General features: G+C 48.2%; 1 protein-coding gene across 1 annotated transcript in view; it reads right to left on the bottom strand.

Moving 5' to 3' along the window:
* Positions 1-12,500, bottom strand: part of dmxl2 (Dmx-like 2) — a 37,147-nt gene that overhangs the window by 10,267 nt on the left and 14,380 nt on the right. The window contains 20 exon segments of the mRNA XM_046864436.1: positions 970-1,020; positions 1,310-1,429; positions 1,525-1,773; positions 2,233-2,363; positions 2,490-2,566; positions 2,847-3,038; positions 3,123-3,419; positions 4,031-4,689; positions 4,799-5,063; positions 5,653-5,818; positions 5,944-6,041; positions 6,415-6,584; positions 6,671-6,781; positions 8,112-9,719; positions 9,816-10,046; positions 10,591-10,710; positions 10,828-10,939; positions 11,108-11,197; positions 11,330-11,451; positions 11,779-12,421. Of these exon segments, the coding sequence (XP_046720392.1) occupies positions 970-1,020; positions 1,310-1,429; positions 1,525-1,773; positions 2,233-2,363; positions 2,490-2,566; positions 2,847-3,038; positions 3,123-3,419; positions 4,031-4,689; positions 4,799-5,063; positions 5,653-5,818; positions 5,944-6,041; positions 6,415-6,584; positions 6,671-6,781; positions 8,112-9,719; positions 9,816-10,046; positions 10,591-10,710; positions 10,828-10,939; positions 11,108-11,197; positions 11,330-11,451; positions 11,779-12,421 (5,512 nt within the window).

Genomic DNA, 12,500 nt, shown 5'->3' with positions numbered 1-12,500 from the left:
CTCTATACTCCACTATCCTCTGCAGCAGAGGTAGCTCTTAAATATCCTTTCCTGGAAAGAACCTGTTTCATCCTGGCGGTTGATGGTTTTGGAGACTGCATTTAAGGATACATGTAAAGTTCCTGAGACTTTTTGGACTGACATTCATGTTTAACATGCGTAATTCCAGACGTGTTCTTTCATAGTTTGAATTCTTCAGTATTAATGTACAATGAAATTAATAAAAATAAAGAAAATACACTGAAGAAAAACGTGTGTCCAAACTTTTGGAACTGCGCGCACACACACACACACACACACACACACACACACACACACACACACACACACACACACACACACACGTATATATACTGTACCTTTGTGACAAAACACAGTCAGATTAAGTCAGATTAATATGATTTATCCCCTTAATCCAACACCACACAGAGTGAAAAGAGTGTGCTTGTATGTGTGTGTGTTGCAAGTTTGTTACCATCCGACAGTGTGTGTGTGTATGTGAGTGCATGTACTTCACACTGACTGATAAATATAATTAGACATAAGATACAGAGTAAAATAAATACACATCATTGAGTTTGTGTGTGTGTGTGTGTGTGTGTGTGTGTGTGTGTGTGTGTGTGTGCTCGTGTTTGCTGTTATTACTGCCGAAGGATGAACATTGTGATATGTTTATCACAAACTCTGATTTAGAAATCACACACACACACACACACACACACACACACACACACACACACACACACACACACACAGAGATAAAAAGCAATATTAGCCTAAATGTTTGCACGTTATAGTCTACACCCATCACCAACCCAGAGCTTGGAACACGGATCCCACACTCACGTCGTCATAGCAACCATGCTATTCTACCACATGTTCACGTGTGAGATCCGTGTTCACGTCACACTGAAGAAACCTGACGTGAGAAAAAGAGCAGGAAAGTGAAACACAGCTGAGACCGTGTACCTGTGAGGGGTTTATTCTCCACCTGCTGCTCTGAGTCCCAACTGTTATCAGCTGCACACACACGCGCAGACACACACGTGCACACACACAGACACACATACACACGCACGCACGCACACACATACACAGACACATAACTATGAATGTGTAAATTACACACACACATGCTTGAAAATAAATGCACAAAAAATATGCGCACACACAAGTGTGAAAAAAGGTAACACACGTGAAACGCGTGTGATTTCACACACACACACACACACACACACACACAGAGTGTACGCAATGAAGAAAAACTGCACACAGTTAGGTCTATACACATACACACAGCCTAACTCACAGCTCTCTGGCTGCACGGTGCCATCACCGTGGTTACCAGGCTGGTTATTATGGGATGTGGGTGTGACTGGGAGGGACGGGGTGTCAGGTGATTCCTCAGAGCTTTCTGCTTCGAATGCAGCTGACATACAACACATTGTTACACACACACACATACTGAGGCACACACGCTTCCAGACTGTAAGCTTGTACAGATGTTCCAGATGTGCAGCTCACCTGGCGTGACCTCGGCCGGGCGCTTGGGCTTGACGATGATCTTGGCTCCGCCCCCGAAGACGGCGGCCCACATGCGGGAGTTGAGGGGGTGGGCGGCGAGGCGGAACAGCTCGTTGGTGGAGTGTGTGCCGAGGCCGTGTAGGAGCAGGCTGAGATACACGGCCACCACACCCTCACACAACATCACATTCAACCTCGGCTGCTCCTCACCCCGAGAGCACGTCAACAAACTGATCAGAGACGACACACCTGAGAGAGGGGGGGGTAGATAGGGAGAGGAGAAAGAGAGATATGGTGAAGAAAGCGAGAAGGAGCGAGGATGAAAGAAATTGACAGAGATGAGGAGAGGAGAAAAAAAGATGTAAGGAGAAGAGAGATGGAGAAGGAGAGAGAGATCTTTGTTTATACTGTTGTCCATCAGAGTGGTGCTGATCAGGTGAAGAGTGTATTAGAGAATGAACACCACAGTGAGAAGGTTTCAGGTTAGCAGGTCTGTGAAAGTGAGGTTTTGTGTGTGTGTGTGTGTGTGTGTGTGTGTGTGTGTGTGTGTATATATATATATATATATATATATATATATATATATATATATATATATATATATATATATACACACACACACACACACACACACACACACACACACACACACACACACACACACACACACACATATATACTGTACATATATAAGTGTGTGTGTGTTACCTGGCCAGTGTGCAGGAGTGGAGGTGGGCGTGGCTTGTTCCTCGATGCTCTCTGTGCGGAGTCTCCGCCTCTCGCTGAGCAGCAGGCCTTGGTACACCATCCCTGTGAACTGGTTCGCCTCAGACTGACTGCTGCTCACACAAACCACACACACACACTTTATGACACACACTGTGTTACACACACATTGTTTAATCCACACATGAAACAGCCAGAAGATGTGTGTGTGTGTGTGTGTGTGTGTGTGTGTGTGTTACCTGTAGCTGTGGCTGTCACACAGTGCTTGGTAGATGCAGGCAGACAGAGAAGCTGCCAAAGTGTGTAGTGCATTTACCTGAAACACAGAGTAAGACACAAGGAAAGTGAGACACAGAGAGTAAGAGAGAGAGAGTGAGACAGATTCTTCACTTTGTCCTCCAGTACCTCTGTTTCACTGACGCAACAGAATGTTGTGTCTATATGAACTCATAAGTGTATGTGTGTGTGTGTGTGTGTGTAAGAGAGTCTCACTCAGTTATCAGGTGTATCTGGATGGGGCGGAGCCTCAGTCTGTACTACAGTGTGTGTGTGTGTGTGTGTGTGTGTGTGTGTGTGTGTGTGTGTGTGTGTCTCACTCGGTTATCAGGTGTATCCGGATGGGGCGGAGCTTCAGTCTGTACTACAGTGTACAGGATGTCGTGGATGTGGTTGTTTAGGTGCATGACAGGATTAGCGATGACCGTTTTAGTCGGAGCGATGCTAGCCGAGAGAAGTGGCAGCGTGGTTGCCAACGGCAACGGCGACTGTAGCTGCTTCACTGTTGTCTCCTAGGAAACATGATGACGTGTTACTATAATATCAAATAAAATTGCATAACACACACACACACACACACACACACACACACAGACCTGCTGTGACTCTTGCAGAAGGAAGAGCAGCTCCATGCGGACCGAGGTGACTCCACCCCCTTTGGCCCCGTGCAGGCTGCAGTAGGTGAGGAAGACCCTGAGCAGCGCCTCATTCTTCCTCAGCCAGGCTTTGCGTCTCTCTGCATGCAGCTGTTTGGCCTGCAGTCTGCGCCGGTCCTGCAGGTGGCGCTCATACACGTCAGTCTCACCCGTCCTCTCATGCTCGTCCCCGTCCCCGTCCACAGTCACACTGCCGTTCCACTTCTCCAGCTCTCCCACTGACCTCTGATCTTCCACCTGAGGAGCACAAAGTCGCCTTCACTTCAGCAAAAAAATTACATCACGACACACCAATCAGATCAAGGGGGCGGGGCTAGAGTAAATCATCTAATCTAACTAATCAAACAACTTTGACACAGACGTATTTGGATGTATGAAATTCCATCACTTAAACCAGGAAACCTGAACCTGCTCCAGCTTTTACAATGTTCCTAAAGCCAGCTTCATAAAGATCTGCTTTACATGGGATGGAAGTGAGTAGATCTCCTGCTATAGAGCTCCAACCCTATTGAGATGAATGTAAACGCTGACTGCACCTCAGACCTCCTCATCTCACCTACATTACTACATGACTTTACCAACACCCTTGTGGCTGAATGAATCTCCAGAAATCTCTACAAAATCCAGTGGAACATCTTCCCAGAAGAGTGAAGCTTATTATAACAGAAAACAGAATCTGGGATTATGAATTAAAAAGCGTCTGATGATAAAGGAAGGAGGTTTCATGGATGTTCTGGAAGAAATCCCAGAAGTTTGGTGTGTGGTTCCTGTGATAACCTGCTTATATATTTTCCTCCTATTATAGAGATTAGTTTGATATCTACGCAAACGTCGATTTGGAGACTGACCTTGTAGTTACAGATGCGATGCATGGCCTCGATCTCCTTCTCCAGCCAGTTGTAGAGCTGGAAGCGCAGTTTCCCTCCGTCCACCTCGTAGCCGGTTGCGAGTGTGCGCAGCTCCGTCATCAGGATCTTCAGACACGCTCGGAACTTCAGCTGCTCGGCGATCACGTCCACCTTCCACTCTCCGGCCTGCTTCTCCTCCTCAGGCTCCTCGGGTTTCTCTTTTTTGTCCTCCTTCATCACCAGGCCCTTCTTATCCTCCTCGTCTTCATCCTCGTCCTCGTCATCTCCCCAGTCCAGCTTCAGCTCCTCCTCGTCTCCCCTGATCACCGTCTGACTCCAGTCGAGGTCGGAGGTCCGGGTGCCGCTCTGGGTGTCGCTGGTGTTGGGCGTGGAGGCTCCTATGCTGATCGAGGAGGTGTTCTTGGTGACTTTGGGGATTTTGGACAGGACCTCCAGGGCTAGGACGGGGCAGCCCACTTTGAAGTGAGCATTGGCGGTGGTGAAGAAGAGTTTGCGCTCGATCAGGTTGATCTGATCCGGGCTGCTGCCGCGGTCCGAGCCGTCTGGAGACGCGAAGTGCCGGCGTACGATCAGAGGGTGAGTGCGTAAGTAGTTGTAGAAACTGAACACCACCGGGTTGCAGGACTTCACCATCACATCTGGAACACAGGAGAAGAATAAACATTCACACTTTTTCATAACTTTTAATACAAATTTAAAAACACTTGATTAATAAGAACTGTCAGCCGTCTGGATTTCCAGTCTCACCCGGATTCTCGTCGTCCTCCTTTGGCGTCTGCTCCAGCAGCGTATCCAGCGCACGCGTGTAATCCTTCATGATCCAGAAAGCGATGCTCCTGAGGAACGGGTCCGGGTGCATCTTACTGCACGAGAACTCGGAGCCGTCCCGTCTGCAGCCAAGGACCTTCTCGTACAGGATTCCCTGACAGGTGGACGAGCTCTCGAAGTCGGCTTCGTACAGGCGAGCGACGATCATCGCCAGCTGAATGTCCTCCATCTTTTCCAAACAAACCTGCACACGCAAAAGTGTTCATGTAAAATGCCTAGGTAGGGACATGTTCATGTAAAAATCTGACGAAGGCCAAAAGTATATCCACCCCGTCCCTCTCATCCATATCCCATTACATCTAATTCCTAGAGTTTCTATTTTAAATTCCAGATTTTCCCAGACTCATGCAGACTTCTCTAAAGATCTTTAAGACCATATTTAACATCTGAAATTATTTTAACTATCTAACGATAAAATCTCTGCTGTATGTCAGTGTCAGACAGTTGGGGGCGCTGTGCTACTAAACACTATACTGTGTGTGTATGTGTGTGTGTGTGTGTGTGTGTGTGTGTGTGTGTGTGTGTGTATATATATGTATGTATGTGTGTATGTATGTATGTATGTATGCGTGTGCATGTATATGTGTGTATATTTGTGTGTATGCATGTGTGTGTGTATGTATGTATGTATGTATGTATGCGTGAGTGTGTGTGTGTGTGTGTGTGTGTGTGTATGTATGTATATGTATATGTATATGTGTGTGTGTGTGTGTGTGTGTGTGTGTGTGTGTGTGTGTGTGTGTGTGTGTGTGTGTGCCCGTGCGAATGTGCACCTCGATGGCATCTTTCAGTGACCCGGCGAGCAGGAAGAAGGCAGCAGCTTGTTCGAAGCGCTGCTTCCCCAGCAGAGAGAACGCGTTCTTCAGCGCCGCCTTCCTCCACCGATCCTCAATGAAGTTATGGCTGAAGAACTGAGTCATCTTCTCATCATGCTGAGACCTGCAGCAGATAAGTGTGTAAGTGTTATATAAGTGTAGGAGACTACAGGAACCATAGTCTGAGAAATGTGTAGATGTATATGTTGGATATAATGAAGAGCCCCAGCATGTGTTAATGTGGTTTACCTGAACAGACCCCAGAGCACAGCTTTCTTCTTCATGGCCAAGTAGAAGAGTGCAGCATCGAGGGGATCGTTATTTCTCTGAAACGCCGCTTTGGCCACCTGATACACGGACAGAAATATTTACACACCCCAAACCTGAAATTTATACATATAAATGTAATACATGTTTCTTCTAATAACACAAAGAGAGAAACAGAGGAACATTAAGGAACATGAAAGAACATCTTATAATGTAGTCTTAATGCTATTAATAATACAGAATATATATACACTATCTACACGTGTGTGTTAAGTATGTTTGTGTGTTCCAGATGTGGCATGTTCCAGGTGTGTTGAAGGTGTGTTTAAGGTGTGGCATGTTTTACATGTATTAAAAGTGTGTTCCAGGTGTGGCATGTTCTACATTTATTAAAAATTGTGTTCCAGGTGTGGCATGTTCTACATGTAATAAAGGTGTAAGAGAGAAAGTGACCTTCTCCACCATGCGTCTCAGAGTGTTGATGTTTCGGATCCACCAGCCGACACCGACAGCCCGGAGCTCTGACCACTGCAGGTCTCCTCTTTGCATGGCGGGGATCATGTTCAACATCTCCTCCTCAGCCTCGGAGTGAAAAGCCCAGGCAAAGTGGCACGTGGAGACGCCTACACACACACACACACACACCCACACCTGGTGAACATGACAGGGCAGTGTTTCGTGTGCAAGTTTGACAGGATGAAGGTGTTACCTTGGTGCAGCAGCTGCATGCGGTACAGAAGAGGAAGTGATGTAAGCAGACAGGTGTGTAAACGCATCGCCAGCAGATACCTGAGACCGCACTCATCCAGCGCCTCCCCACCTGAACAAACACACACACACACACACACACACACACACACACACACACAGGAACAATGACAGTAGAGTAAGCAAGTAAACATACTGTGGTAACACACACACACACACACACACACACACACACACACACACACACACACACACAAACACTGTTGTACACATTAATTCGGTGAAGGCCCCTGCATGTGAAAGGATCATGTGAGTGCACGTCCCTGACCCTCCCTGATGTCCTGATGTCTGGAACGTTCTGCTCACGTCTCACCTTCTGTAAGAGACTAAATAAGCAGCAGCTGATCTGATTGGGTGGAGGTACGAGGGGAGAACATGATAGCACTGGGTTTAATTAGTCTAGGGCTGGACATTAAGGACATTTAAGGAGATATGTTAATCACATGCTCTCATTTATTTTGGTTTGGGCGGTGTGTGTATGTATGTGTGTGTGTGTGTGAGAGAGAGAGAAGATGTAAGGTTAGGGTTAAAGGGTATTGGGAGAGTGGTATGGGGTATATGGAGAGTAGTGTAGAGAGTAATAGAAAGAGGTACAGGGTATAGAGTGAGGAATATAGCGAGATACAATTTATAGAGAGGTACAGGATATAGAGTGAGGGGTACAGTGAGAGGTGCAGGATATAAAGTCAGGAGTATAGAGAGAAGTACAGGATATAGACTGAGGGGAAGAAAGAGGTTCAGGATATAGGGTGAGGGGTATAGAGAGAGGAACAGGATATAAAGTGAGGGGAAAGAAAAGGTTCAGGGTATAGGGTGAGGGGTATAGAGAGAGGTACAGGGTATAGGGTGAGGGGTATAGAGAAGTATAGGGTATAAGGTGAGGGGTATAGAGAGAGGTACAGGGTATAGGGTATAGGAAGAGGTGTAGGGTACAGGGAGTGTGGAGAGGGTGAAGGGTATAAGAAGAGTGGTAAAGGTTAGAGGGAGAGAGAAGGAGGGTATACAGAGTGTGGTAAAGGTTAGAGGGAGAGAAGAAGGGTATAGGTAGAGGTTGTAGTGTCTGTAGAGTCTGGGGAGGGGTGAAGGGTATATGAAGAGAGAAGAAGGGTATTAAAAGATTGGTGAAGGGTATAATGAGAGAAAGAGGTTATAGGGAGAGAATGTAGGGTACAGGGAGTGTGGAGAGGGTTAAAGGGTATATGGAGAGTGGTAAAGGGTATAGGAAGAATAGGGAGAGGGTATAGGGAGAAGGATGAAGGGTGCAGAGAGAGTGGAGAGGGGCGAAGGGTATAGGGAGAGGGGTGTAGGGTACAGGGAGAGTGGAGATGGGTGAAGGGTATAGGAAAAGGGGTGTAGGGTACAGGGAGTGTGGAGAAACTGACCTCTGTACTGTTTATTTGTGGCTCCGCCCACCTCTGCGCTGGTGGTTGCCACAGTATCAGCAAGTGCAACCAGGAACATCTGCTCGAGGCGGGTGAGTCCAGGCAGGCTGGAGTGCATTAGGTGAGAAGAGAGCACCTGAGCATGTTCAGGTCCGAAACAGGTAGGACCATACTGCGACAAATCGATCACACGAGTCTTCTTCTCCTTCTTCTCCACCTTGTCTGCCCAAGCAAAGCTGGCAAAGTCGTCAGTATTCACTGTGGGTTCCTGAAAGAGCTCGGCATACTGATTCTCGGAGGATGTCTGTGTCTCCCGCTCGGGACATTTGACGTCATCGGCTAACTTGTTTCTGTAAGACGTGTCGAGGTCAGCCGAGAGCAAGGCGTACAGTGGGAGAGGAGGGATGGAGTTGATTTCCGTGTAATCTCGCCCACCATCTCTTCCAGCAACAATCGTATCCTTGGCAGTGCTTCCCGTCACGCTGATGGTGCGAGACAGATGTCGTCTGGCTCCACCCTCTCCCGCCACAGCGTCTCTCACCACGGCGACCTCGCCGGCGATGCACTTGACTAGGTGGGACAAGATGGCCTTTGCACGTCTCACCTTCCCCAAGTCCATCAGCTCCAAGAGCTGGGTGGGATGGTACTGAGGTAAGGTTGGGGACAGCGAATGCGCTGCTTCAAAAAGACCTCCATCTTGGATTACGGCAGGAACTCGAATCGAATCCTCTGGCATTTCGATCGCGCTCTTCTTCACCATGAAAGCATCATCGTTGTCTTCAGAGTCGCTGGGCTTCTTATCCTGGTACCACTGAGCGTAGACATGCATCTCACAGTCCATCCCGATGACCAGGATTCCATCTCGAACCCAGGAAAGAGAGACGGGAAGAGACGGCGTCCCGTCCACGGAGGAAACCAGATCGACAGAGCGAAGGAGAACCCATCGAGAGCGGACGCCCTGTTTAACGCTCCCACCAAGAGGCAGAGTGACAACCGCCATGCCATCTTTCCCGCCGGTTTGCTCGGCGACAATGCCGGAGATCCGGCCATACATCAGAATGCTGGATCCGACTCCGACGGTGAGGATGTGTGAACCGTCTTCTTTGGAGAGCCAGTCCAGGTGCACAAAGTGTTTAATATTGGGGTTTTGTTTCCTAACAAACAGATCAGACTTGCTGTAAACCACCAGGTTGCTGTCCACGCTGATTCTGGGGTCTAATGTACTGTCAGCTTTCCCAAAATCATCTAGATGGATAGTCTGCTCAAGAACCCACTCTGACCCACCGGTGGACTCACACTCAAAGATGGAGACGTGCATGGAGAAGTCTTTGGAGCTCGGGCTAAGCTCAGTAGAAATCATCTGTTTGAAGGCCACAGCGAGACGGCCTGTGTAGGAGCAGCTGACGGCGACTGGGCGTCCCAAAACACTCAGGGCGCTATTGTTGTCCTCCTCCTCGTTCAGGAGGCACCACGGCTCCCAGCGGTATGGGGCAGAACCTTCTGAATCCACGGAGCACCGCCAAAACCGAACACGTCCGTCTGAGCATGCGGTCACGATCAGATATGGAGCCAAACACACCGGGTAAATGGAGGAAGAGCTCAAGTGACCTGGAGGAGGAAAAAAAACTCAAAATTATACAACATCTTTAATGGTGTATATCACAGTAACAATCTATGGTTTCTTCACAGAAATTTGCAGCGTACCTGCAGATGGTGTTGCGCGGATCACCTCCACCCCCAGAGGGAGCTCCAGTCTGTGACTGTAGACAAGGGTGGAGCTGAGGATCAGTTTGCTGGCGGACTGCAGGTTTGCCGAGGAAGATGAGCGAGGAAGAGGGCTCTGACTTGGGGTCGACTCAGGAGACGAGTCGGCGTTGGGGAGCATGTGTGGTACTGTCAGCTGGTTCTGGTACGGCTGCTCCTGTGGCGTGTCTTCTGCAGAAACAGTCGTTCACAAGCAAAGATTTTATAGAAAACTGTGTGTATTTGAAAAATATCTATTCAGGTATTCCCTGATTTATGATGATGTGTTCTGATGACCCCACTGTAACTTAAAAATATGGTAAGTCGAGACATGGCCTAGTCTACCCAGGAGTCTTAAAGAATAGTATTATGGGGTAGGAATATATCATTTGTAAAAACAGAACAATTTACACTACCGTATTGTGTGTAAATATACATATACATACATGAGTTACAGCTGTGAAGCGCCACCCACAAGAACCAGCTGGAATTTGGTGGCCATTTTATTTAATTGCGGTGTCTAATAGTCAAAAATGCTTGCAAAAAAAATTTATGAAGAGCATTTATAGAAGAGCTGAGTCATACTAACAAGTAGACGTCTGATCAGATTACCAGACGTCTATTATAAAGCTAAGATCAGTAGCTGGGTTGGACTGATAGACGTCTCTTAGGGCCAAGTCACGATTTTCACTGTTTTTTTTTTCTCTCTGTGTGTGTGTGTGTATAATCCGCTTACCCACACACGCGTGCACAGACTTCAGATGAAGATGCCACATCTGCAGCACAGAGTTTCTGTTCTCGTCTTTCTCAATCACGACCAAAAAGAACTTCTCAGAGAACGGAGGCGGATGGATCTCTGACGGAAATAAAGAGTTAGAATGAAAGAAGAGTCAGAGGAGAAGGAAGAAGAAGAAGAGGAGGAGGAGGAGGAAGAAGACGAGGAGGTACGAAGAGGAAGAAGAGGAGTTTGTACCATCAGCTGAAGGGAATTCGGAGGTGTTTACGTCGCTGACATCGTCGCGAGGTTTGTATCCTAAGATGAAATCCTCTTGAAAGACGTGAAGCAGCTGTGTGTTCGAGCCACACTGCAAACACACACACACAGGCAACATGGTACTATTTGTAGTCGTGATGTCAATGGTACAGATTATGGTACGCGTACACACACACACACACACACACACACACACACACACACACACACACACACACACACACACACACACACACACACACACACACACACACGTTACCTGGTTAGTGATTGCATCCAGTTCGATGATGCAGCCTGGTCGAGCAGTGGACTGCTGACTCACAATGTTGAAGACCTCACCCACTAATTTCTACACACACACACACACACACACACACACACACACACACACACACACACACACACACACACAAAGCAATGTAAATAGATTGCTAACAGTTGAGAACTAATGTTATAATTATGATTATAATTATGATGATACCGAGGTCTCAGGGTCCGACAGCTCGTCCAGAAGTTTCCTGGCGTCCACCACAGCTTGATAGAGACGCAGGTTCTTCCCGTCCGAAGCCACGAAACACGCGCTTGCGGAGTTACAGTAGGTTCCTGATACACGGAAAAACGCCGGTCATGCTGTGTGTCATTCATTACACTGAATAAAACAATGGCAAATGTTTTTTTTTTTTTGCCATCCCATAATTTCACTGTTCAATTCTGTACTGTGATTGATCCTAAAAACGTCTCCGTGACGAATTTGCCCAGTTTCACACACAATTTCACGTTTGCTCTTTGTTCTAAATTACTGTTAACTGTCCAAACTGTTATCCCACCTTTTATCTCCCTGACATTAAATGTAGGTACAAATGGATAAAAACAACACCATCACATTTCCTTCAGGTTTATTTGATTACATGTGTAGTTGTGAAGACTCACCGAGGACAGAGCTGGGGATGAGCGTGGGCAGCCAGGCGACGTTGGAGAAGGCAGCGGTGTGCAGGGAGTTGATGCGTGCGATTTCGGACACGCCCCCGGTGCAGGACAGCGGCCCGATGTGGTCGACGCGCCACAGGATCAGCTCGCTGTAGATGGCATTGGGGTCGTGGAAGGTCCGAGTCGCCACGTTGCTGCTCATCTCCTTCGGGGCGAGGCCTCGAGACGGACGAGGAGGGCGGGACGGGGCGGTATGAGACTCGTCGTGTCCGGGGGGTGGAGTCAGGACGGCATTGTGGTGTGACGAGGTCAGCAGGAGGGGCAGGACAGTGTGGCACGCCAGGTCGTTGAGATGGAAGCGGTGGCCGCAGTAACGGAACTTGTGCGAAACCGTCAGCACATTGGAGAAGGCGGATTTTTCGGCAAACATCACGGCCCATTGGTTGAGGGAGCCGTCGACGTGCTTCGACACCATCATGACAGCGGGGCCGATCACGGTGCTCAGAGGAGCGCACTTCCTGTCCTGCTCCACGGTGACCTCGGCGTCTCGCTCTGGGGCGGAGCAGGCGTACATCATGATGTTCTTATTCAGAGAGTTGGCATCGCCGGTGGGGAACGCCACGGGGATCTGAGAGGAGAACGCCACCTGCAGCAGAACATCGCGTTTTAGGATTGTGGATTGTGGATTGTGTGTGTGTGTGTGTGTGTGTGTGTGTGTGTGTGTG

This window comes from Silurus meridionalis, chromosome 13, assembly GCF_014805685.1.
Source record: "Silurus meridionalis isolate SWU-2019-XX chromosome 13, ASM1480568v1, whole genome shotgun sequence".
Classification (NCBI taxonomy): Eukaryota; Metazoa; Chordata; class Actinopteri; order Siluriformes; family Siluridae; genus Silurus; species Silurus meridionalis.
Note: the sequence above shows the minus strand (reverse complement) of the source record. Positions and strands in the feature narration are given on the sequence as shown.